The sequence below is a fragment of the Vitis riparia genome, chromosome 4 (assembly GCF_004353265.1).
Source record: "Vitis riparia cultivar Riparia Gloire de Montpellier isolate 1030 chromosome 4, EGFV_Vit.rip_1.0, whole genome shotgun sequence".
Lineage (NCBI taxonomy): Eukaryota > Viridiplantae > Streptophyta > Magnoliopsida > Vitales > Vitaceae > Vitis > Vitis riparia.
In genome coordinates this window covers 16,274,781-16,299,901 of record NC_048434.1, presented here as the reverse complement: position 1 = coordinate 16,299,901, position 25,121 = coordinate 16,274,781, and the positions used below count along the sequence as shown (strand labels likewise).

The 25,121-nt window shown below is 33.7% G+C and overlaps 2 protein-coding genes across 2 annotated transcripts; one reads left to right on the top strand and one right to left on the bottom strand.

The window, feature by feature from the left end:
* The first annotated feature begins 5,764 nt into the window (after positions 1-5,764).
* Positions 5,765-7,756, top strand: LOC117913280. Its single transcript, XM_034828229.1, has 2 exons — positions 5,765-7,216; positions 7,691-7,756. Exons 1-2 carry the CDS (start codon positions 5,765-5,767, stop codon positions 7,754-7,756), a joined length of 1,518 nt encoding a protein of 505 aa, XP_034684120.1.
* A 13,221-nt stretch (positions 7,757-20,977) lies between these two features.
* On the bottom strand, positions 20,978-25,121 carry LOC117912434. The gene is made up of 8 exons (XM_034827010.1): positions 24,592-25,121; positions 24,330-24,479; positions 23,921-24,058; positions 23,057-23,119; positions 22,691-22,813; positions 22,269-22,601; positions 21,754-22,097; positions 20,978-21,659 (listed from the first exon to the last, which is right to left on the bottom strand). The coding sequence occupies exons 1-8, from the start codon at positions 25,103-25,105 to the stop codon at positions 21,051-21,053; spliced, it is 2,274 nt and encodes a 757-aa protein (XP_034682901.1). The 5' UTR covers positions 25,106-25,121; the 3' UTR covers positions 20,978-21,050.

Here is a 25,121-nt window from a genome sequence, read left to right as displayed (position 1 = left end):
ACGGTGATCTTGCAAAGGCAGGTGGACGGAGATTTTGCACAGTGAAATGGTCGGCGGTGGGAGCCTGTCACGGCGCATTGGGGGTGGGTTGGAGGCAGGCGGTGGTTGCGATTTGGAGAAGGAGGTTTTATATCCTTCAAAACGGCATCGTTTTGATGCTAAAAAAAAAAAAAATTGAATCGAGTCGGACAGTTCGGAGTGAACTGGCCAGTTCGTTCGGTTCACTAGTCAGACCGTTAATTCAGCTTGTCTGATCCATGTTCAATCTGTTTCTGGTCTAATTGACCAGACCAAACCGGAACCGTGACTGGCCAACAATCGGACCGGTCGGTTCGATCTGGTTTTTAAAACCATGGCACCATTAAATGTTTGATTGTAAGATGTTTATAGTAGTGGAAAACAGGAGTACTACTTTATATACCTTTTGGTAAGCATAGCAATAATTCTTCTCCCACTTTTGAAAGTAGATACCATGAGATAACAAGATGAATTAAAATTTTTGGTTTTTTTCTCCATTTTAGTGTCAACCACCCTAGTCTTTTTTGTTCCTAAACTACTTGGCTATAAATCTCAACATCAAGACAGTAGATAGTGGAATTTTACTCCACCATTTCCCACATTTGTTTCTCTTGAATCCAAAATTAGGTCATTTGCTCAATAAACTAAATCCTTCGGGTAACAAAATTTCACTATCGTGGAGCAAAGGAAGTAAATTCATTCTCATTATTCATCAAGAACAATGAAGCTAAAAGGACTTTTCTTTCGATACCATTTTTTATCATCATAAAATACTGAGAAGAGAAGGAATAATGTAGAAGAATTTTCAGGTAATAAAATTAAGTTCATCCAAATTTTGATCTTTCTAAAGGAATTCAAATTACATTTATTCAAATCCCTCCAAATCCTCTCCTAGTTCTTTTTAAATATAAACATTAAATTTATTATTCAATTGAATTCTTTCCATCAAGAATTTCAAATCTTCCCATTCCAAAAACAATGTTAAGGGTAGGTTACACTTAGAAAAAATTAGCATTTAAAGTAAATGGATATTTGGTAAACCAACTTAATAACTTAAAGTGATTGAATAACTTAATTTAAGTCATTAAGCAAATTAAGTATGTTTGATAAAATAACTTAATGATATGACTTAAAGTAAAAAACAACTTTAAGTGTTAAGTAAAAACAATTGATTTATTTTTAAGTTCACATTTTTATTTTACATTTTTATCCTTATTTGTCCTAATTACCTCCACAATCTCCTTTGCTATTCCACGACCTCTACTGTTACTCGATCTCCTTTACCCCTTAATTATAATTTGTGAGGATAAATATATCAATTTGATGATTTAAAATAAAGTTTTAAGATAATTTTATCATACAACCCTACTACTTAAAATAAGGATTAAGTAATAAATTTTAAGTCAACAATTTAAGTATAATTTAATTTAAAATCAACTTAAGTCATTAAATAATAAGTATTTGGTGTTATCAAATACCCCTTAAGTTGGTGAATAAATCTTAAACAATTATACATGAAATGAGGGTCTTGTCCAATTCCTCTCTTTCACCAAGGATCTTGGTTTTGAGACAGCTATCAAGAAAGAAAATTTTACCAAAGTAGATTAGTAATAAAGTTTTGTACCGAAGGATTTGACATGATTGGGATTAGAAAATGTTCATATGGGAGGATTGAAACTAGATATGATGCAATGTTGTAGCCTACAAATATAAATCAAAACAAAGAATTTCAAATTCTTTGTATGTGTTTAGAAAGCTAAATCACTGGTAGAAAATTGAAAAGAAGAATTGCTAATGGTAGTAACAGTCTATTAAGAAAACAAACTAAAAGGGTAAAATACAACTAACGGTTGACTAAGCTATTAGAGTCTTGAGTGCTATATTTTGCCCCCATGTGGAAAGTTGTCTATAAAAAGGGCATGACTTAGCCATAAGAAATATAAAATTGATTTTATTTTATCTATGAGATAAGTGAAGATATGAGCTATTAATACTAATGTGTAGTCTTGGAGTATTAAAGGCATGTTTGGAACACTATAATAAATAATAGAAATGAGAAATTCTTTCCATTTTCAACTCATTAATCGGTTTGGATTGCATTTTAGAAATGTGAATAAGAATCAAAATTTCATTCTCATTCAAATCAAAACTCAGTCTTGTTAGAATTTTAATAAAAAGTTAAATTAAAACCAAAAAAAAATCTTATGATCACATAGGAATATGAGAAAATATCAGTGTGTAATTCATGTGTATTTTAATCCTATCCTTAAAATAAAAGTGTAGATAAGCTCGTGTAGTATTTGTTTGGGATTGTAGGTGGACCCCTACCTTGAACAAATGTCCACTTATAGAGAATTTTGGGCCTTCACCCTAATGCTAAAGAAGATGACCCAATAAAAAGTTGCATGCTAAAGAAATATCATAGTTAGGGCACTAATCTCTTTGTTCAATAAGGGTTTTTGATCCACCTATACACATTTTATGCAATAAAACATTTAGTCATCTTAATGTTAGAATGAACTAATAATTAATGTCATTAAAAAAAATGGTAAAATTCAAAACTACAATAATGAATGTATATCCCACCACTTAGATTTGTATTACATATGTCTTATTTTGACTTGTGTGGTTCATTATAAGCATTTATGCTATAAGTTAAGCTCAATGGATTTTTGAGCACTCCATTACCAAGTATACCTTATATATAGGGTAATCTTGGTATCCTTTGTTTTTTATTTTATGCTTCTTCTTTTTTCAGTTGCGAGTATGGTCCTTTTACTTTTTTATTTGCTTGTGGAAGAAATTAAGAATATTTGTAAATTAGAACTAATTTCTAGGAAATAAAGTAGTGATTTTAAAAAATATACGTACTTTAAGATGACTGAAGACAATTCCTTTTTTTGAAAAGGCTTTCTCTTGTTAAAAAGTGAATTATGGGGACTAAAGTGGTGACTAGTGTAAATGATGAAATTCATAGCAAAAGTAACATTTGTTAAAGGTAAAAATACATCATTACTTCATTAGATTAATTACCTTTTCAAAACCATGTTAATCCTTTAAACTTCTTTGATGTGGTAGTAGTTGATTCATTCTCAATTGGTATCTCAGCTGATTCATGTCCAGCTGGTGCTCTTTGATTGAGAAAGTAATCAACAAAATTTATAACCTATATCACCATCTATTAGGAAAGCTTAGCTAATATAGCATAGTGGCTCTAGGATCGTTCACTGGGAAGGGTTTTCAACTCTCAACTGATACCAATTCAAAGTAAATTGGTGCTTTTTCATTTCAAGGTTAGCTTAAGAAATAAAACACAAACTTTGTTTAAATGAGGTTTTGTTTAAAGCTAACTAAAAAGAAAGTAATGGAAATTACTTATGAAGAAAAACATTCCTTGGAGGTTTAGGTTCACAGGGGAGGTTCCTTATGCAAAAACAGAGCTCCGGTCATTTGGTTCATTTCCTCGCATTAGAGAATTAACATATTGTCAATTCTATAACCGGTGTTGTACAAATGTAACCTTTAAATGGATTTCAGCTCTAATTCCCTCTCACTGATGCAACTTGCAATGGCTCGTGCCTCTCACCTAGCATTTTCCATTCAAGGTGATCTTTAACTTTGGACTTCTCTTCTCAAGCTCGCAAGAGATAACTAATGGATGTCTCCTTGGAGTCCAAAAGCTTACCAAGTGTTGGCAATTCTAGAAAATCCTACCTCCAAGTCACTTCCCAAAAGCTCGCAAGAGATAAACAAGTGCATCTCCATGGATGGAGATCACGTGCCTTACCAAGTGTTGGCTCAAGTGAATTGAAGGTGTTTTAAGCAATGTTTTAAAAACCGGACCGGACCGGCCGGTCCGACCACCGGCCGGTCACCGGACCGGTCCGGTCCGTTCATTTGGACCGGATGGGGATCGAACCGGGGTCGGACCGGTTGAACCAGCGGTCCAACCGGTGAACCGGACGAATGGAACCGGCCGGTTCAATTGATTTTAATTTTTTTTTTTTAAACAACATCAAATCGACGTCGTTTTGATGCTTCTGGCATCAAAATGACGCCGTTTTAGAGTCCTATTTAAGCAAAGGAGATCTCCATCTCCAGGCTGTGCCGCTGCAAGGGATCCCGCTCCACCTCCAGCTCCAGTTCCAGCCCGCGACACCAAGGGATCTTGCCGACGGCCTATAGCAGCGACACTCACAAGGTCTCGCCGGCGGCCCATGACACCAAGAGAGCTCCGCTGCAAGGGATCCCGCTCCAGCTCCAGCTCCAGCTCGCGACTTGCCGACGGCCTGCAGCAGCGACACTCACAAGGTCCCGCCGGCGGCCCACGACACCAAGAGAGCTCCCCCCCCCCCCCCCCCCCCCCCCCCCCCCCCCCCTCTCCCAGCTGGTAGCCTGCCCCGGCGTTGGAGTTTGCCACTTTGCCCACAGTGAGTAGCCGTTTTGCTCTGTTTTTTCCTTTTCACTTGAAACCTAGGACATCATAGATCACCAGTGGTAAAAGGCATCCATCCCTCTTTGAGAGGCAAGGTTTGAACAGTGAGTTCTATATTTTTCTGGAAAATTTTATTTCTTTGGAGATTTGGCATGTATATTGGTTTCTTTAAAGTAGGCGATTTAGAAACATTTTACATGGGATTTCTGTGAAGGTGGTTGCAGAAATGAGTTTCCCAAGAACTTGGTGAATTGAACATTCCCACTTTATGAAATTAAGAGGGTGGTGCCTTTTGTTATACATGGAATCCAAAATGATCTAAAAATGTTGCATGTAATTTTGCATGAGGAAGTTGGTGGAGACAGATTTTCTAGTGGGAATGATTTGGTTTGAAAAGAGAATGGGGAGTTTGGGAGGAAAAGACGTACCAAGTGGAGGGGAGAGAATGTGGAGGAGACCCTCTTTTGATTGAAATAATGATGAGTAAATCCACTGAGCGCTAGAGGCCAATTTAATTTTGCCAGAAATAGTCCATGGCCTAGCAAAAGGGCTTTGTGCTGCCTTAGCACATACGCTTTTTTTCATTTTCACCATCCTTTTGATGGGAAGCAGATGAGGGAGGGTTTGGTGGTGCCTCTTTTCTCCATTCTTCTGCTTTTAATAGGCCTGCAGGCACTAACCCCCTTTACTACAAATATGCTTCCCTCAAACCTCTTTACCATTCAAGGACCATTATGTCTTCTGGTACTGGGGCACCAATACCTTCATCACCCATCACTTGCCTTGCCCTCTGTCTATGTTCGTTTCATTGTAACTTGAAAGAACTTTGGCCATGCCAAAGCAGACTGAACTTGGTTCAATCCCTCTGACCCAAAACTTTCAATTTTCCCTAAGAGTTGGTCTTGCTGTGATACAGGGACTCAGCACTAATTGGATACGTACCAAGAAAAGGGTTTCACAATTGTCTCATGGAATAATGCATAATCTTCATGAATGGGCTTATGGGAAGTGCCCACTTCCTTTTGCTTGCTATCTTCATTAATTTTAAAGTAGCAATTAATTAATCAATATCCCAATTGGTGTAGTGGGAATCCTACTGTGAAGTAACCTAAAAAAATATATTGATAAATTTATAATTGGATCAAAACATGCTTGTTATAATGACGGTTGTTCCTTTAGATAAATTTACCAATTGATATATGATTGTTATAAATTGTTGATGACTTGATTATAAATCATTAAATGGTTGATGACTTCCATTCTCTACGTTAATGTGAGATTTTTGTTTCTAATTTGATAGGGAAATAAAAAATGGAATCAAACTTGACTCCATCCTCTGGTCAAGATTCAACTACCAATTCTCAATCAACTAGAAGTAAGATCGATCCTGCATGGGAGCATGTTTCTGAAGAAAGATATGCAAATGGAAGGAAAGCTCTTATTTGTTTGTATTGTAAAAAGATTACAAAAGGTGGGGGTATTCATAGAATGAAACAACATCTTGCTGGAGTGAAAGGAGATATTGGTCCATGTAAATCGGTTCCTCCTGATGTAAAATTTCGAATGGAAAATTCTTTGCAAGAGTTTGTGAATTCTAAGAAAGCAACCCAAGAAGCATATGAATGTAGAAATCCTTATGGTCCTAATGTGTCACAATTTGAAGGGGATGGGGCAGAAGGTGAAGAAGAGGTTCAACAAATGCAAAGTCCTATGGCAGCTAATAGTGGAAAAAGGAAAAAATCAACAGTGGATAAGTATTTTGCACCAAGAAATACTCAAGGAGCTCAACCTTCCATGAGGAGTGTACTAGCTAGGAAAGAAGCTATTTGGAGAGCGGATATGGCGGTTGGGAGATTCTTTTATGATGCATGCATTCCTACTAATGCAGTGAATTCCTTCTACTTCAAGCCAATGTTGGATGCTATATCTGCAATTGGTCCTGGATATAAGGGTCCAAATTACCATCAACTACGGGTTAATCTTTTAAAGGATGCCAAGAAGGAATTTCAGTTACTTGTGGACTCTTATCGTGCAATTTGGGCAAAAGTTGGGTGTACAATAATGGGTGATGGTTGGACAGATAATAGACAAAGAACACTCATCAACTTCCTTGTGTATTGTCCTAAAGGAATATCATTTGTGAAATTCGTTGATGCTTCAGACATTGTCAAGGATGCAACTAATTTGTTTCAATTATTTGATGAGGTGATTGAATGGGTTGGTCCACTCAATGTAGTTCATATAGTCACTGATAATGCAGCAAATTATGTGGCCGCGGGGAGATTGATTTCTCAGAAGAATAAACACATTAATTGGTCACCTTGTGCAGCTCATTGTCTTAATTTGATCTTTAAGGATATTAGTAAGATGGACCATGTTGCTGAACTTGTAAGACGCGCATCAAAGGTGACAATTTTTGTGTATAATCATGTTGCTTTGTTAAGTTGGTTGAGAAAAAGGGAAGGATGGACAGAGATTCTACGACCTGGTGCAACTCACTTTGCTACTACTTTCATTGCACTCAAGAGTCTTCATGATCATAAACATGACTTGCAAGCTTTGGTGACTAGTAAGTTCTTTGTGGACTCTAGATATTCAAAGGATTATAAAAGCCAAGTTGCAGTTTCCATCATCTTGGATAATAGATTTTGGAATGATTGTTTGATTGTTGTGAATCTTATGTCTCCACTAATGCGCTTATTGCGTATTGTTGATTGTGATGAGAGGCCTTCGATGGGATATGTGTATGAAGGCATGTATAGGGTTCGTTTGGGCATCAAGAAATTGTTTAACTACAACAAAAGACTATACAAGCCTTATACAGAGATCATAAAGCAACGTTGGGATCAACAACTGAAGAAAAGCATTCATTCAGCAGCTTATTGGTTGAATCCATGTTTCCAATATGATCAGGAAAACTTTTGTAATAAGCCAAATGTTATTGGAGGTGTCATGGATGTTATTGATCAAAAAGTTCTGAAAGGCAAGCTTGAAACAATGAATGAAATGAAGTTATTTCGTGATCGATTAGGAAGTTTTGGAAGAGAACTTGCTTATTCTTCACGTGAAGTACTTCAACCTGGTAAAATATTATTATCATTTATTAGTATGTTTATTCTTCTTTATTAGTTACCTACTTACTATTTAATATTTTAAACTTGCTAATGTGTTTTATTTTTTTCTTATTTTTAATGTAAAATGGTAATTAGATGAATGGTGGAGGCTACATGGATACAGTGCACCACATTTGCAAAAGTTAGCCATTCTAATATTGAGCCAAACCGCATCATCTTCTGGATGTGAGAGGAATTGGAGTGTCTTTGAACGTATACATACCAAAAGAAGGAATAGATTGGAACATCAAAGGCTTAATGATCTTGTATACGTTCATTATAATTTGCGCCTAAAAAATCGGTATAAATGATTTCTTAGCTGTTTTGAATTTAAATTCTTCTATTCACAATTATGAATATATATATATATATATATATATATATATATATATATATATATATATATATATATATATATATTTTAGGTTCTATAATAAGAAAAGAATCTATGATCCAATTGACTATGCATGCATTGATGAGACCGATTTTTGGGTAGTTGATGATGATCAACCAGCAGAGTTAGATGTTGAAGAATTGGAAAATCTTCTATATGAAGAAGGGTCAATTCCAATAAATGAAGTGGAAGGTTCAAGTTCTCACATTGGTTAGTAAAATATTTAAACTTATAAAAGTTCAATAATTATATTTTTTTTCTTTAAAAATGATTTATTGTTGATATATATTCAATATTTTTGTAGATGATGAGGATGGTGGTGACGTGGCTATAGAAGGGCTTGATGTGGAGAACTTTGGTTTTCCAAATGCTCATGTTCAATCTCCATATTCCAATTTCCAAAATGAATGAAGACATGAATTTTATATTTATTAGTATGCAAAAAACTTCATGAATATTCAAACATTGACATGTTATATTTTTATTTTGAGTAATTATTTAAGTGTTGTGGACCTATGGTTGACATTTGTATTATTTATTATGGACAATGTGTTAAGTTAACAACTCTTTGATAATTTGGTTATTATAGGATAGTAATGGTTTGATTATTTGATAAATATTGAGTTTATTGACATTGTGAATGTATAACATCTTATATTGTGTTATAGATATCATATATGATAATTGATGACTTCTATAGGTAAAAAAATTTGTGACAAAATTCAACAAACAAAGTAGATGCTGTCAAAATTTACATAGAATTTATTAATTTTTTTAATTTTTTATAATATATAAAATAATAAAATATATATTTATGACGTCACCGGTTCGATAGCGGTTCGATAGCGGTTCGACCGTCGGTCCGACCGGTGAACCGTGAACCGATAACTTTTCCGGTTCAATGACCGGTTCGATTCTGAAAACATTGGTTTTAAGTTAACTAAAAACATAGAAATCATTAAAGGGTCACACTTTCTCTTCATTAATGGCTGAAACCACAAAGCTACTAATTCATGCACTTGGAACCTTTCCCGGCAACCTTAACTCCAAGGAACTAAAAGTCTAGCCACTCATTCTCTGAGAAAACTTCCTCAGAGCTTGTTTGGCTAGAAAGAAAACTAACAAGAAAACAAATATATGAAGAAAAAATAGAGCAAGTGCTCTATAAAATATATTTCTTCCTTCTGCCGATTACACAATAGATATCTTTGTAAAGAAAATTACAAACTATATATATGAGGTTATTCACCCTTTTCCTTACTTAAAGACTAAGGAATCCTATGATAGGTGGATTACAAGGAGACTTTGGGGATTTGGACATCAAATATCTAAAGCAAAATATCCCAAAATATCTCAAAATGTCGGTCGGAAATATCAGGAAGCTTTAGGAGAACACCGCTGCACTGTATACTGAGAGAAAAACTTTGCGGGTAAGCGTTATCAGAAGGTCCGGATATGTCTATCTGGAGAAGTTGAAGCGTCCTCCTCTCCCATCTGGCTGTGAGATATCCAAATGTAAAATGTCGGCGCACGGAATTCCGAATGTGAAATGTCGGCGCCGCCAGGCTATCCGAATCAACTCCATTCGGATTCCCCCAAGAGGACTTGTGGCGCGCTTCTCTATCCGGACTCCCTAAGAGGAAAGGCGGCGCAATGCTATCCGACGCAGCTTCATCCGGACGATATCCGGATATGTTGTCCGGATGGAAAACATTGACTAAAGTGAGTGAGCGTGCCTTGCTATAGCCCACGCTCCGCCGTCCTCCAATGGTGTGTCCGGACACCCTGTCCGGACATCTTTTACCATGGATTCCAAAGAACTCTCCTCAATCTCGGATTGCTTTGGTGATAAAAAAGCTATCAAAACACCAAAACTTAACACAATTTGATTAGAATTGATTGCAAGGGTCCTTAATATGTTAATTGGGTTAAAAGGTGATAATTACTACTCAAAAGTGTTTAAAAGAGTTTATTACAAGCTATCAAATAGCACTTTTTGAGTAGTAATCAATAGTGCAGTTGGTTATGGTAATAAAAATGGCATTGGTAAAAGTGATGGTGTTGTAACATTGTTAATAGTGAAAGTAAGGATAAGATAGTTTTGCTTTGATTTATGAGGAATTTGAGTGTCAATTCCTTTTTTCCTAAAGGCACTTATTGTGTGGTTCTCAAGGTGCTATGCCAAGTTGATTACCTTGATAGCATTAAACGGATGATTGTCTTCAAATAATTAGAAGAGAGTAACCAAAATCATGGTTTTTTTGCCTACGGTTATCAACAATAAAAATTCACAAACTTTGATTTTAGTTTCAAGAGTTATTTCTAATAAGAATCACATAAAAAGGAATAATACCATTTCCTTAGCAAATCAAATGTCCATGATAATTAATGAAGAGTCAATGATACCCAAAGTAGAAACAAATCATCATGAATCAAATATGGCAATATGTAGAGCAATCACCCAAGGTCTACCCACAACTAGATTGACACTAAATGAATCCAACAGCTACTAAATCTAAAGTCAAGAATTGGAGCCTTTTTTTATGTTTGGAAATCTCTCATTCTCTTACATTTTACCATTTGAGTATCTTAACTCATTTCATATCAATATTCTCTCCTTTTTTATATTTTTCCCCAACATGTATATATGTACCACGTTTGTAATGAATAAATAAGAAACCTTTTTGTTTCAAATTATTTCTCAAGAGTTTTTTAATTCTTTATGGTATCATAGAGCCCTCACTTAATATTCAAGTGTTTTACTGTGTGAAAGTTTGGTTTCTATCAAACTTTCATCAAACAACTGTCTTCAATAGAAAACCTAGGTCCTTCCCCTTATCAAAAGTCTAAGGCTAGAATATCATCTCACAAATGATAGCACTCCTTCAAAGAAAATTGAAATAAAGACAAAAAGAAAGCAAATAACCCAACTTTGCCATCTTGTTGAACAATGATGGTTGTTGATGTCTTAGCTCATGGAATGATGTCAAAAGACACGTGGGCATGACAATTGGTGGGCACACCACATGATAGATATAGTTCCTAATTGAAAAACAACTACTCCTTGCAATAAAAGAAAAAGAATCCTAGTTGAAGGATAGTTTTTATGTCATAAAGAAGGGATCCAAGACACTAGAAGAATATATGAAGAAATTTAAATCTATATGTGATAACTTGGTTGCCGTTACCAAACCATTTGATGAAGAAGATAAAGTTTTTTTCCTTATTCAAGGTCTTGGTCCAAAATATGAAAATTTCAAAACTACAATGCTTAGCAAGCCTCCTTCCAACCATAAATCAATTTATTCTTACTTTACAAAGTCATAGGGAAGTCATGATTGCTAAAAAGGAAGAAGGAAAACATGAACCTAACCACCATCTAGCCTTTCTTAGTCAAAGAAGAAGAGACTAAAATACAAAAGATGGCATATTTGGTTTTCAGGGTAAGGGCTTCTCTTACAATGGAGTGAGAAACAACTTCAACAACTACAACAAACAAAATGTCAACAACAACCAAAATGATACTCCGCAAAAACAAAGTAGTGTAGAATAGAAAACACCTAGTGGATCTCTTAACCACAAAGAATCAATCAAAGAGGAGTAGTTATCACGCCCCAAAACCCACTCCAAGGGCATGATGGTCATTTCACACCTCAAGCCCAAAGGCTCAAAATGGAAACAACACAAACATTCGTATTGTAACTGGAAAGAAATTTACCAATTACCAAATTTCTGTTCAGAGTAGTAGAACAAAATTCTAAAGTCTCCGAGCATCAACTTTTTAGAAAAAAACCAACACATCAACTAGAGTGTTATTGTCCAAATAACTCCAAATTCAAATAATTTAAACGAAAAATAAATTTTAATATCTAAACAATGTCCAAAATAAAGTTTGAACCAAAATCCTAACAAAGAAAAATTTCCCCAGCCTAGCCATCACTCCTCGCCCGAACTGAGAGTACCTGAAAAATTATCAACGAAGGGGCATGAACTTAAAGCTCAATAAGGAACATCAATGTAGTTTCATGGATCAAACATTTTCAATCATGTTTGCAAATAGGAGATATAACATATACTTATTTTCATAAAAAACTTTTGAGTTCGAAATACTAATATATTCAAACTTTTCAACAAACTTTCTCATATCCATTTCAAAACAATTTCTCATCAAAACCAAATCAAATGAATTCAAAATATCTTACTCTGGTTATCAAATAACAAATGGTGACCAATTGAGTGGGACTTCACAAATGAGTGACTAGTTTCAAATTTGTTCCATTTAAGGTGAACAAAACCAAAAGTCAACAATTATAACCCGTTGACTAGGGGTCATAAGGTCAACTATTATAACCCGTTGACTAAGGCCATATAATATCAACTATTATAACCCGTTGATTAGGGTCATATAAATGTCAACAATTATAACCCGTTGACTAGGGCCATAGGAACCAAAGTCAAACACTTTATGTCATTAATTCCAACTTGCAAAACAAAATATCATATCTCCAAAAATTTTCACTTTTCATAAATAAACAAAGAAGATTCTCAAATATACTTTACATACAAAACACATATTTGATCCATGCAAAAAGATAAAAATAATATTTTTACACTTTTCAAAATACAATATAAAAAGGAAATTATTTTCTTCTGTAAAAATCTACATTAATTTCCCTTACCTTATTTTTACATTAATTTCCCTTACCTTGAAGAAGCACTCAAAATCTTGAAGTATTTAACTCAACAAATTTACTCCTCACCTAATATAATATCATACACAATATTGATTATTTATCTAAATATATAAATTTGACAATCTTAAAAATATTTTATTTAGTATTAGGGATCCTAATTAATTTCCTCTATTAATATTATTACCATCCAATATTATTTTCAACTTCCTAAACAATAAATTTATTTCCTTTTTTCTAACTTATCTAAATTAAATCTTTTAAGAATATTTATTTGCATTAAACTATTATTACTATTATTTAAATTTCCTACTGAAATTTAACAAATACCTCATGCAATTCTTTTTTTTTTTTTTTTCAACATGCCAAATCCTTCCTACGCATCTTTCATCATTTTTTTTTTCATCTCTAAAGTCAAAACTTTTAACCTCCATACTCACAATTTTATGTAATTTTCACATTGGAAACTATATATACATATATATTTTTTATCTAGATCTATTCACTTGAGTAATCAAAATTTATCGATCTCCATTAATAAATCAAACTATGTTCATAAATCTTTAATCTTTTTAACCTAGAAATTAATTAAATGAACTATAATCAAAATTGAGATATTCCAAAGAATATCTAAAGTATTCAAAACTAATTAACGAATATAAAATATTAATTTAAGGATTAAAAATCTTACTTGAAAAATTGATCTTCAAACCCTAAACCTTCAAACCTTCAACCCTATGCTCTCTGATCTCTGTGTAAAATGGTTTTCTAAATAGACAATATAGGAAAGATATAATTTATATATAAGGGTCTTAAATACGAAAAGACTTTTTTACCCTTATTAAATTACTTTAATTAATTAATTAATTAATTTTAAATTACGATTTTACCCCTAAATTAGGTTTGGGGCATTACATTCTCCCCTCCTTAACAGAAGTTTAGTACTCTAAACTTGACATACATGAGTCTTGAAATAAATGAAAATGTTGTTCTCTTATCTCTTCATCTACTTCCTAAGTGACCTCTCAAATACTAAAATTGCTTCATAGTAGTTGTGTGCCAAATTTGTGGAAAACCAAATCACAATGCTACTGTATGTTGGAATAGATATGATTGCATTGACAAAGACATTCCTAAAGCTCTTACTACCATCAACTTAAACAATAATGTTGATCAAAATTTCTATGAGTATTTAAGAGCAACTTCTCATATGACCGATAACATAGGTAAACTCAATCAAATTAGATCTTGTAAAGGTCATGATAAAATCTTTAAGATAATGGTCAAGGGCACACATTGGTAATGCTTTTTTAACTAGGCATGGAAATTTACAACTTAAAAATGTTCTTATTGTTCCTAAATTAAACAAAAACCTTTTATCTATAAGTAAACTTACTAGTGATAATCAATGTTCTTTTGAATCTAACTCTACTAGTTTTGTGGTTGAGGACAAGGACAACAAAGTTTTAGTGAAAAGAATTATACTTCTACACATTAGAAGAAAACAAATCTACATTGAGTGCTATTTGAGGGACAACTACATATTTTAGCATGTGACACCTTAGACTTCGAAATCCAAGTACAAAAAGTCTACATTTTCTCAACTCCAATAAGGATATAAACATTTCTTATCAGATTAAGAAACTTACCATTTGTGTTTCTTGTCAATTAGGTAGAAGTTGTAAATTGTCATTTGTTTTTTCAAATAAAATTTTTAGTTCTTTGGAAAAAAATACATTTTGATTTGTAGGATCCTACTCAAATCAACTCTACTAAAAAAATTTGTTACTAGGCTCTATTTATTGATGACTGCATAAGATTTTCTTTGTTATTTCATTTAAAAGTAAAATAAGACTTTTTTAGTTGCTTCTTAAAATTTTAGAAGAAGGTTGAGAATCAATTTGACAAAAGGATCAAGATATTCCAATGTGATGGAATTAGCAAGTTTGGAGCTCTTTCTTTCATCAATCACTTAGAACAATGTGGCATCATCAAACAAATTTCATGTGTTGGCACCCCAAAACAAAATAGAGTTGTCAAACAGAAGCATAAACACATAGTTGAGACTAGACTCACTATGATGTTTCATGTTTCCCTTCCTCTACAATTCTAAGTGAATACATTTCTTATTATCTTACTAATTGAATGTCTCTTTCCACTATAATATAAATTCCATATCATAAATTATTTCATAGATCTCTTAATTATAGTGTAATGAGAGTATTAGGTTGCAAATGTTTTCCTATTTAAGGGACTATAGCATAAGCAAATTTGAGAAGAAAACATATCCTTATGTATTCATTGGTTATAGCCCTCTTCACAAGGGTCATCATTGTTTGTATCCTCAAACTAATCAAGTTTACATTTGTAGACATGTAATCTTTGATGAACTTGAATTTTCCTTTGCTAACAAAACTTCTACTATTTCTATCTTACAAAAACAAATTCAAATGACTTTTTCCAAACCTAGATGAATGGTTTCATCTATCCAATGTGGAGCCTACTCAACCCATACTCCCACCAAACATTTCAATTGATAACACTAGTACTTATAAGATCCCTCACCTTTGTTGTTCAAGTGATCATGATACATTAAAAAACTCCATTGCTCCCATTACAACATAAATTAGAGTCCAAAGCCTTCGTAAACCTACTAAAGTCACTACAACATCAACCAATTTTCCTGATATTTTTTAGACCAACTTATTTATAGACCTTCTATTTTTTCCTACAACCTTCATTAAAAAAGCTACTAGCATAATCTCTCAATCTCAAATTTCCCAAAATAATACTCGAAGTAAAATTAGACAAAAATCAAATTGACTTTGCAAGCTAGTTGTCACAATATTATAGTGACAGGAAATAACACTAATGCCTGATAAGATCTTATTACAACTCTAAGTTCTAAGTTTGCTTTAAAAGCTCTTGGTCAAGCAAGTTACTTCCTCAAAATTGAAGTGAGACATATACTTCACCCATGGTTTTTATCTTTCTTAACCAAAATATACATGAGATCTTCTTCAAAAGGCTTATACTCTATATTGCTCTCCTATTGTTACACCAATGGTTATGAAAGACACTCCTCATCTAAATGACAATCATCTAATAAATCCTACAAAATATTGAGCATTGGTTTGAAGTTTCCAATATTTAACCTTCATAAGGCCAAACATTACACATTCTACAAACAAGGTCTGCCAACAATTTCAAAATCCCACTTATGAATATTTAAGGCACTTAAACGGACCTTACATTACTTGAAGGGGTCGTTAGATCATGATAAAAGATTTTTAGCTCAAAGTTTGTTAAACTTATATGGATTTTCTTATTCTGATTGGACAGGTTATCTTGATACAAAAAGAAGTACCACTAGTTTCTATATTTTTCTTGGTGCAAACTACATATCCTAGAGTTCAAAGAAACAAACAACGATTGCTCGCTCTTTTGCTAAAGTAGAATATAGGTTAACGACATCCACTATAGAAAAATTTATATGATTGATGTCCCTTATTTTTTATATTGGTCTAACTCTCAAAAGCTCACCGCTGCTTCTTTGTGATAACATGAGTGCTCTTCACATGGCTAAGAATCATGTCTTCCATGCTCACATGAGGCATGGTGAATTAGACTACCATTTTTTTAGAGAGAAAGTAACCATGGGAATTCTTCACACTCGTTATATTCCTTGCACTCTACAAGTAGTTTATATTTTCACCAAACCTCTTACTCACCATTTATTTACTACCTTCAAGCACAAGTTAGGAGTTCACTCCATGACCCTCACCAACTTGAGGGGGACTGATAAGAATCACACAAAGAGGAATAGTACCATTCCCTTAGCAAATCAAATCTCTATGACAACTAATGAAGAATCAATGACACCCAAAGAAGAAACGAATCATCTTAAATCAAATATGGCAATATGTAGAGCAATCACCCAAAGTTTACTAACAACTAGTTTGGCACTAAATGACTCCAACGGCTACTCAACTTAGGCTCGAACATTGGAGCCTTTTTCAGATGTTTGGAAATCTCTCTTATATTTTACCATTTGAATAGCTTAAATCAAGTCATATCAATATCCTCTCTTTTTTTATATTTTTCCTCTAACATGTATATCTGTATCACGTTTATAATAAATGAGTAAGAAACCTCTTTGTTTCTAATTATTTCCCAAAAGTTTTTAATTCTTTAATATATAGTTACTCTTTCTATATTAAATCATGCATATTTTTTAATCAATTATTTTTTCTAAAATGGGTTATTTATTTTTCAATTCTAATTGATTGCTTCAAGGAAAATGAAATTATTTATTTTGCTTGAAGATAATGTTGTGGTGGCAAACTCTATGCTTCAAATGTAATAGAAATAAAGTAATACTCAGCAACACCATGAAGTTTTTCTCATCTTTTGAAAAATTATATTGTTGGCCAATGTCTCATGATCATATGTATTTAGATTTGTAATGCATCTTTTTGTGATTGTCTAGTCATTAAATATTAATATTGGAATATCATTTAATGTTTTTATTAGATATGTCAATGGTAATAAAATTAAGTAGTTGTTTATTTAAAGGAAGTTGTTGCTAAATGTTCCAAAATTTAAAACCAATTTAGTGTCTCCCAAAAACTAGTTTGTCATACTTGTTCAACCCCTTATGGCAAATGACTACTCTTACAACCAAGTAAATCATCAAGTTTTGCCAAATTATTAGCCACTTATTCAAACAAGCAGTTCACTAAGTGATCAACTTACTTATCACCAAGAAAAATCTATAGAAAAACATCACTTACTATGAATCATCTTTTAATTAAATTAACAAGCTCATTCACAAACTAGCCAACTTTAATTTATTAGTCAAATCAATTCACTACCCAAACCATTAATCTTTATTAAGGGATTAAGTAAATTTAAATAACCCTTAATTAAATTTAGGTCATCACAAACCACTTTTAAATAACCCTTAATTAAATTTAGGTCATCATAGAACCACTATGCATGAAGGGCACTTGCCATAGGTGTCTTGTGGTCATTTCTAAGGGTTGAAATTTAGTGAATTTCATTCCTTTCATTCTTACCATGGTTGCTCTCATCTTTGGTGAAGTTGTCAATGTAATGAGAAGTTGTGGATCTAAATAATTGACCTAACCATCTCTAGTCCACTTTTGATCCATTAAGATCAACTACAAACATACAACACTTAAAGCAACACAATCCCAACAATCCTCAACAATCTCCAAGCAATTGAATAAAGAAAACTAAAACTAATGTGTAAGTGTAAATAAAATGAAATGAAAAGAAATAAAGATGAAAAGAATTCACTAGGTTGTGATCACCATCAATAAAACAAATCCCCACCAAGATTTGCCACACTCCTTGCAATGTGCCCTCCATGATAATGGAGCCAAAAACTCTTTAACTCAACTATTTGAAAAAGGTCATGATGAATTCTTATGAAAATAAGGGAAACTTTGAGTAAAATTTAGATAAAATTGATTTAAAAGGACTCTCGCAAGATAATTAAGGATTAGGACATCTCTTAAGGACTATTTCCATTAAAAGACTCTTAATTAACTCACCACAGCTATAATTACCTACGTGAATTCTCAACTAGAAGATTTTCAACAAAAATCATTTTACCTAAACTCAATGTTTCGCCCTTGTGAGTTAAACCACCATATTATTATCGTTGAAACCCTAACTATCCATTTGTTCAGCAAATCATAAAATTAAAGGTTTAATAATGTTTATATCAAGTTAAAATTTCTCTCAACTATTAAGCTCTTGAGATACCCTCAAAGGGCTAGCAAACTCCAATTTTCAAGTATCAAGGCATGGTATTCCAATTAAAAATATCGGGTTCAACTCACAAACTGAATATATCATCAAACACCTAAGACTTGAGGGTCATTCCATGGGCATAAGGGAGGTTGTAATATTCCTTCTCCTTTGCCTAAACTCCTCATCCACCCCCAAGACTTGGGGGGAGGGAGAATGACTATGCATGAAGGGACACTTTCCATAATCTGATTGGAGGTAATCTTCTCTAAGGGTTCAAATTTGGGGAATTTTTATTCCCCTTATTCTTACCATGGTTGCTCCCATCTTTACTGAAGTTGTTAATGTTATGAGAAATGGATGAGGATCTAACTAATTGATTGAACATTCCCTAGTCCAATTTAGCCCATTATGATCAACCACAAATATACAACACCTTAAGAAAAACAATCCCAACAATCCTCAACAACCACTAAGCAATAAGCAACACAATCTCAACAATCCTTAACATTCACTAAGATATTTTATTAAAGAAAACTAAAACTAATATGTGAAAGTGTAAATAAAATGAAATAAAAAGAAATGAAGATGTAAAGAATTCATTAGGTTGAGATCACCATCACAACCAAATAAACCCTTCCCAAAAGTTATTGCACTCCTTGTGATGCGCCCTCTAGGCAATGATGCCAAAAACTTGACTACTCCCAAGTGTATGTGCCAAAGTTTATCCCCAAATATTAGGAGTCATTGTAATTTTAATATTTTGGTAAGCCAAGTTTCAAATTATAGGGAGGTGATCTTAAGGACACAAGTGAGATGGAAAGATCTGAAATATCGATGAAAGAATTTTTTCAAGGAAAACTCTTTAACTCAACTATTTGAAAGAAAGAATGATGAATTCTTATGACAACAAGAGAAATTTTAAGTGAAATTTAGATAACATTGAATTTAAATGACTCTTGCAAGATAACTGAGGATTAGGGGATCTCTTGGGCACCCTTATTTCCATGAAATGACATTTTATTAATTTACCACAAGTACAATTACCTATGTGTATTCTCATCTGAAAGATATCCAACACAAACCATTTTACCCAAACTCAATGTTTCACACTTGTGAATTAGACCACCATATTGTTATCTTTGCAACTCCAACTATCAATTTGTTTGTCAAATCAAAAAATTAAAGATTTAATTATAGTTGTATCAAGTTCAAATTCCATTAACCCTTAAGCACTTGAGATAACCTCAAAAGTCTCATGAAACTCCAATTTCAAAACATCCGAGCATGATACTCTAATTGAAAATAGAGGGGTCCAACTCATAATTAAGGTGAGTATATTATTAAACATACAAGACTTGAGGGTCATTCTATGGGCACAAAGGTGGGTTATAAGGACTCATTTTCCTTAGCCAGAACTTCTACTTAAAATCCATGAAAATAACACTAAAATGAAGATAAAAAAACAAAGCATAAGAATATATATATAGTCATTAAAACCAAAGATTCAACTTCAATATTACTAAACAAAGCTTAAAAATAAGTGCATTCAAGTATAATCAAGGCAATTGAGTTTAAAACATTACAAAATTACTAAAATGAGAAAAACATTAGGAAAATAAAGGTAAGAGTAGCAAGCGTAAGTTGAAACCAAGTCTCCTTCCCCCAAAGTTTTTCCATCATTAATGATATTCATTAGGAAAAATTTAATTTAATGATATTCAATACCACTTACTAAAAACAAGAAATAATGATAGTCAATCTTTTACCATCATTAAAACATATAATAAAAATTTTGATTTATGCTATGTTTGGTTCCCAGAAAAGTTGAGGAAAAATACGAGGAAATAAAATAAAAAGAAAAAATAGAATGAAGAAAAAAAAAAAAAAAAGATTTAAAGTTACTAAGTTTTTTTACATGCTACTTCAAAATTACTTCATTTTTTTAAATTCTTTTATGTAAAGATTAAATAATATAAATTAAAATGCTTAATTTTAATTATATTTGAGTTCTTTTTTCATATATTTCATAGTAAAACTAAATATGAGAAAATCATTTTCCTTAATATTTTTTCTTTCCTTGATACTTTCTAAGAACCAAATGTAACGTTAAGTGATATTTAAGATTTGATTTAATAATCTTTAGAAACCCATATTTAACCATCATTAAGCTATATAATAAATAAAAATTATTTAGGGATGTTCAATAAATGACACTTGCGAGGTGATGGCCACTATTTGACTATCATTAAAACAAATGATAAAAATTTTATTTGGTAGCATTCAATAAATGAATCACGCCAAAGATAACATTTAACAAGTGCCATATATAAGGTGGTCTTTAAACCTATAAAGAAATTTTCATTTCATAACTTTTGTTGGAAGACCCTTACTAAAATCTAGTTTGAAGAACAACCACTATGTGACCCTCATTAAAAAATCACATATATTAATACTGAATTATAACTCTTATTTTCTTGCTGTGAGAGACACGAGATTTTCAATCTTGTTGTCCAATTGAAAGCAAATTAATGTAGACAATCCCAACTACATTAACACATATATATACACACTTTATTTCACCAGCAGTATCAACAAGTAGTATGGAGAACATGAAATTTCTAGAGATTCACCTTATACCTTCGTCGTGGCATCTTCCTAAAAGTAGTCCATACAACATCAAAGTACAGTGGGAACTCCACCAAAGCAAAAATTGATATTGGAAGGCAAGTTATTGCATAGACAGGAAATGCAGCACGCTTGAGCTCATCTCTAAGGATAAAGAAATGTCCCGCACAGAAAGACACCAACATAGCTGATATGGATATGAAAAGAGTTGTTAAGCCCAACAAAAGCTTCTTAGGCAAGTCCCTGTGAAAATCGTCCTCTTGGTGCCTAGAGCTGAGAATAGCAAGAAACATGACCATAGAAGTCACCGAAAAGCAGAGAGCGACAAGTGATGAGATGGCAAAGAGATTAAAAGCTAATTGGTGTTCAAAATTCGGTCTGCCTGTTTTTTCATTGAAGTTGCCTGGTATCGTGGCAGATGTGGCGAAGGCAACAGTAGCAATGAGAGTAGCAATAACAGAGCATGAACTGGAAGTATTATTTAGCCATTTGCCTCCTCTGCGTACAAGTTCATCGTGGTGGTCGGTAAAGATCTCTTTTGGAGTTTGATTCTTGTTGTTATAGTGACTGAAAAAATGTGGGGGCATAGAATTCTTCACAAACTGCATGGGGTAAAGTTTCAAGTCACATTATCTTTCTGATTGTGTTAATCGAACAGGCTCGAAAACATTTACATTTATAAATTGAGTCCCATACCTTGTACCACTTGATTTCCCATTGCATCTGCAATGCAGCACCTGGAATATGCCAAGGTTGATAATCTCCTAACATTGCAGCCAGATGCAAGGCACTGTTCCCCTCATTATCGACTACACCAAACACGCTATCTTTCAGAATATTCTTCTTGAGTAAAAGCTCATACACTTCAGGTTGTCTATTCTCCACTGCTAACAGCACTACATTCTTCTTTTCTTTGTTCCTGTCATGAATGGCCACTGGAAACTTTTCGAGGATGCTGTCCACCATTTCCTTGACACCGTTCTTTGCTGCAATTAGTATTGGTGTCTCCATGTTTCCAAATTCCACAGTTCTCTTCTTTTCTGTTGCCAAGTTCATAAAATTCAATTCAGGATGAGAGATAAGAAGAGCATTCAGATACCATTTTCCTTTATCTTAACCCCAACTTATTTTATGTCAAGCTTAGACTCAAGAACCAAGAGGCCACTTAAACAATATGAGAGAGAGAGAGAGAGAGAGAGAGAGAGCTTAACCTCCTCTTTTCATGTTGGTAATTTCTAAGGAGCTTCCGGAAGATGAAGTGTCTCTTGTGTTGATACTATTTTTGACATGTGGACAATTTACTGAACAACTTCCTTCTTTCTCATTTCTATTAGAATCTGAAACAGGTTTATTCTCTTGTGTTGGTTCTTTCACAAGGTTACAGGGTGTTGTTTCTTCATCTTCACCGGATTGTGATAGGTTGGGATTTCTGCCATTCTTGTTATACCCATAGCTTGAAGCACAACTAAGTAGTTCATCCATGATCTGAAGAGACCTTGAATGTTTCTCTTTTTTATCTACTATTCTTCTTATCTTCCCAAATCCTGAAAATTAGACATAAAATAAGAGCATAGTTTGAAATTATATGTTTGCATTAGGAAAAAAAGGGGGGGTAGGCAAGATGGTGTAATACCCAATCCTAACACAACCAGCATTGCTTTGTTGGCAAATTTGATGAACTCCAAGCATATGCCATAATTTGGTGGAAATGCTCGATGCAGAACTCCTGAATGGTGATGAGAATCTTTCCGGCTGACTGGACATATAATGGGTATGAAAAACATGAGAAAAAATGGATTTTTCCTTAGTATTTTCCTAGAAACAATTAAAGATAGCATAAGTGTTCATGTATAGAGTTAGAGTTGAACTCCTAGCAAGTTAAGCTGTATAACATACTAATTTGTAAGAGGGATTGTCATTCAGCCTACTCGATCTATCTAAATAGTGAAGAAAATCTCTTTCCCTTGCAGTGGATTTAAAAAATAAATTAGAAATTTACCTGGTAGTTCTGGGTTGTCTGCATCCACGTCTCCATGGTTTTTCCTCTTTATCATGTGAGATACTGAAATTGTAAAGCATGGTCACATATAGCAAGGAAGGAAATTTTCATAAAGCCTTCGTTCTTTCTACTGTTATTATTTGGGAATGTGGAGGCACTCCAAATGCAAATGCAGATGTGATACTCTTTTTATCTAGCGGAATTTTCCTTAAATTAAGCACCCGATGACAAGATTTTGGGGATTGAAACCCGATGAAAGATTAATTTCATTTACACCCCTGAGATTTGATGTAAATACACTTAGTCATTATTCATCTCAAATTTCATTGATTACCACCCCTATAGATGTATTTACCTTTTAGAGAGATTTCATGTAGAAAGATTCTAAGTAGGTGAATTTGAGAAAGAAAAGTTATCTGATGAAACTTGAAACTAATAATGACCAAATGTATTTACACTAAATCTTAGAAGTGAGTGAAATTAACACAAAAATGACTAAAGAATATACTACATCCTAACGATTTGAACACCATTGCATTGGGCATGTATGATTAAAACTAGATGTGTCTATAGGACTAGAGTTCTTCTACTTTATGCTAACAATAAAGGAAAACGATATGGGCCACTTTAAAGACAAGAGGCCATAACAGGTTTCTAATCTATTTTGAAGCAAATATGTAACACACCATAAATCAAAATGATCATACGGCAAGCACAAAATAATTTAGATCCATTTAGAACCAACACCATCTGCTTGAAATGTGCTGTAATTTGAAAGTAATAAATATGTGAGATTTTGTAACACACTGAAGAGATAAAATGTGCTAATAATAAAGAAATTAAGCAATTCCCTTCACCACATACCTGGTCTTTTAATCATGTTCCAGAAGTTCATACATGTGTGATAGTTCTCAGGATACTGCCGGAGCTTTACTTTTTCTTCACAAATCTCCAGGATATAAGGGTAATCCTCAACTGTCTTTAGCTTGTCGACGTATATACCTTGAAGATTAAGCAAGAATGAGAATAATCACTCTAGACATATAAAAAATAATATAAACGGACATGATTGATGTGCTTCATCTAGTGTGGCAGAAACTTCCTCGTAAGTTCTAGTTTCTCATGGTACCCCAGCTTTACTCTAGTTTCTGCTTTTCTGGCCAGGCAATGCAAGCTCGAACAGAAAGAGTTCTAGGTGCTATCAAATAGTAGGTATTGGCAATTTTTACTGAGTCATTCAGTTGTGTGGTTTGGGTTATGCTGGGAGACTTACACTCGTAAATGAGTCTTTCAATGAAATGGAGGTGAGTCCCGCTTCTGAATGCAGTGGGCTTACTCGCCAGGACATGGAGAGGGGTAAGTCCCTTCTCGTCAACATAGTTAACATGATCTTCATACAGATCAATTATTAGAATTGCCAAATCTGCAGTCAAGTACCGCAATAGTAAAGATGCCTTTTAAATACACAAAAACATAAAGCAGGTGCAGGGCTTGGATATACAGAAATGAGTAATCAAATGTCTGAAAACACTCACCAAAATATTCTCCAGCTATAGCACAGTGAAGAATTGTTTTACCGTCACCCCGTCGACAGTATTCATACGGTTCATTGCTTGAGCATTTTTCACGAAGCCAAAGAAAAGCATCTGTATGACCATGGAGAACAGCCAAGAAGAGTGGGGTTTCCTTTTCCCTATTCCGAGCAGCCACAAGTCGCGTATCAATGGCTGAGATATACCTGCACAAGTGAGCATTTCCCATGGATGCAGCTAAATGGAGAGGGGTGTTTCCTCGATCATTTCCAATACTGAGAGCTTCCACCTTGGGCTCACTTATCAGTTCAACTAGCTGTTCAACTACATCGTCTTTGCCAGCTGAGACCGCCATATGCAACGCCGTTTCCCCTGATACAACCATCTTTGCCTTGTGGGCCCTCGGCTGTCGCCTGTACAGATCTACAACATCTTCCCATTTGCCTTTAATCGCAGAATTAAACAAGGTTTCCTTAATATCCTCTAGTTCTGAGTCCTGATCAATTCTAAAAGCCATTCTTCCTCCTCCTTAA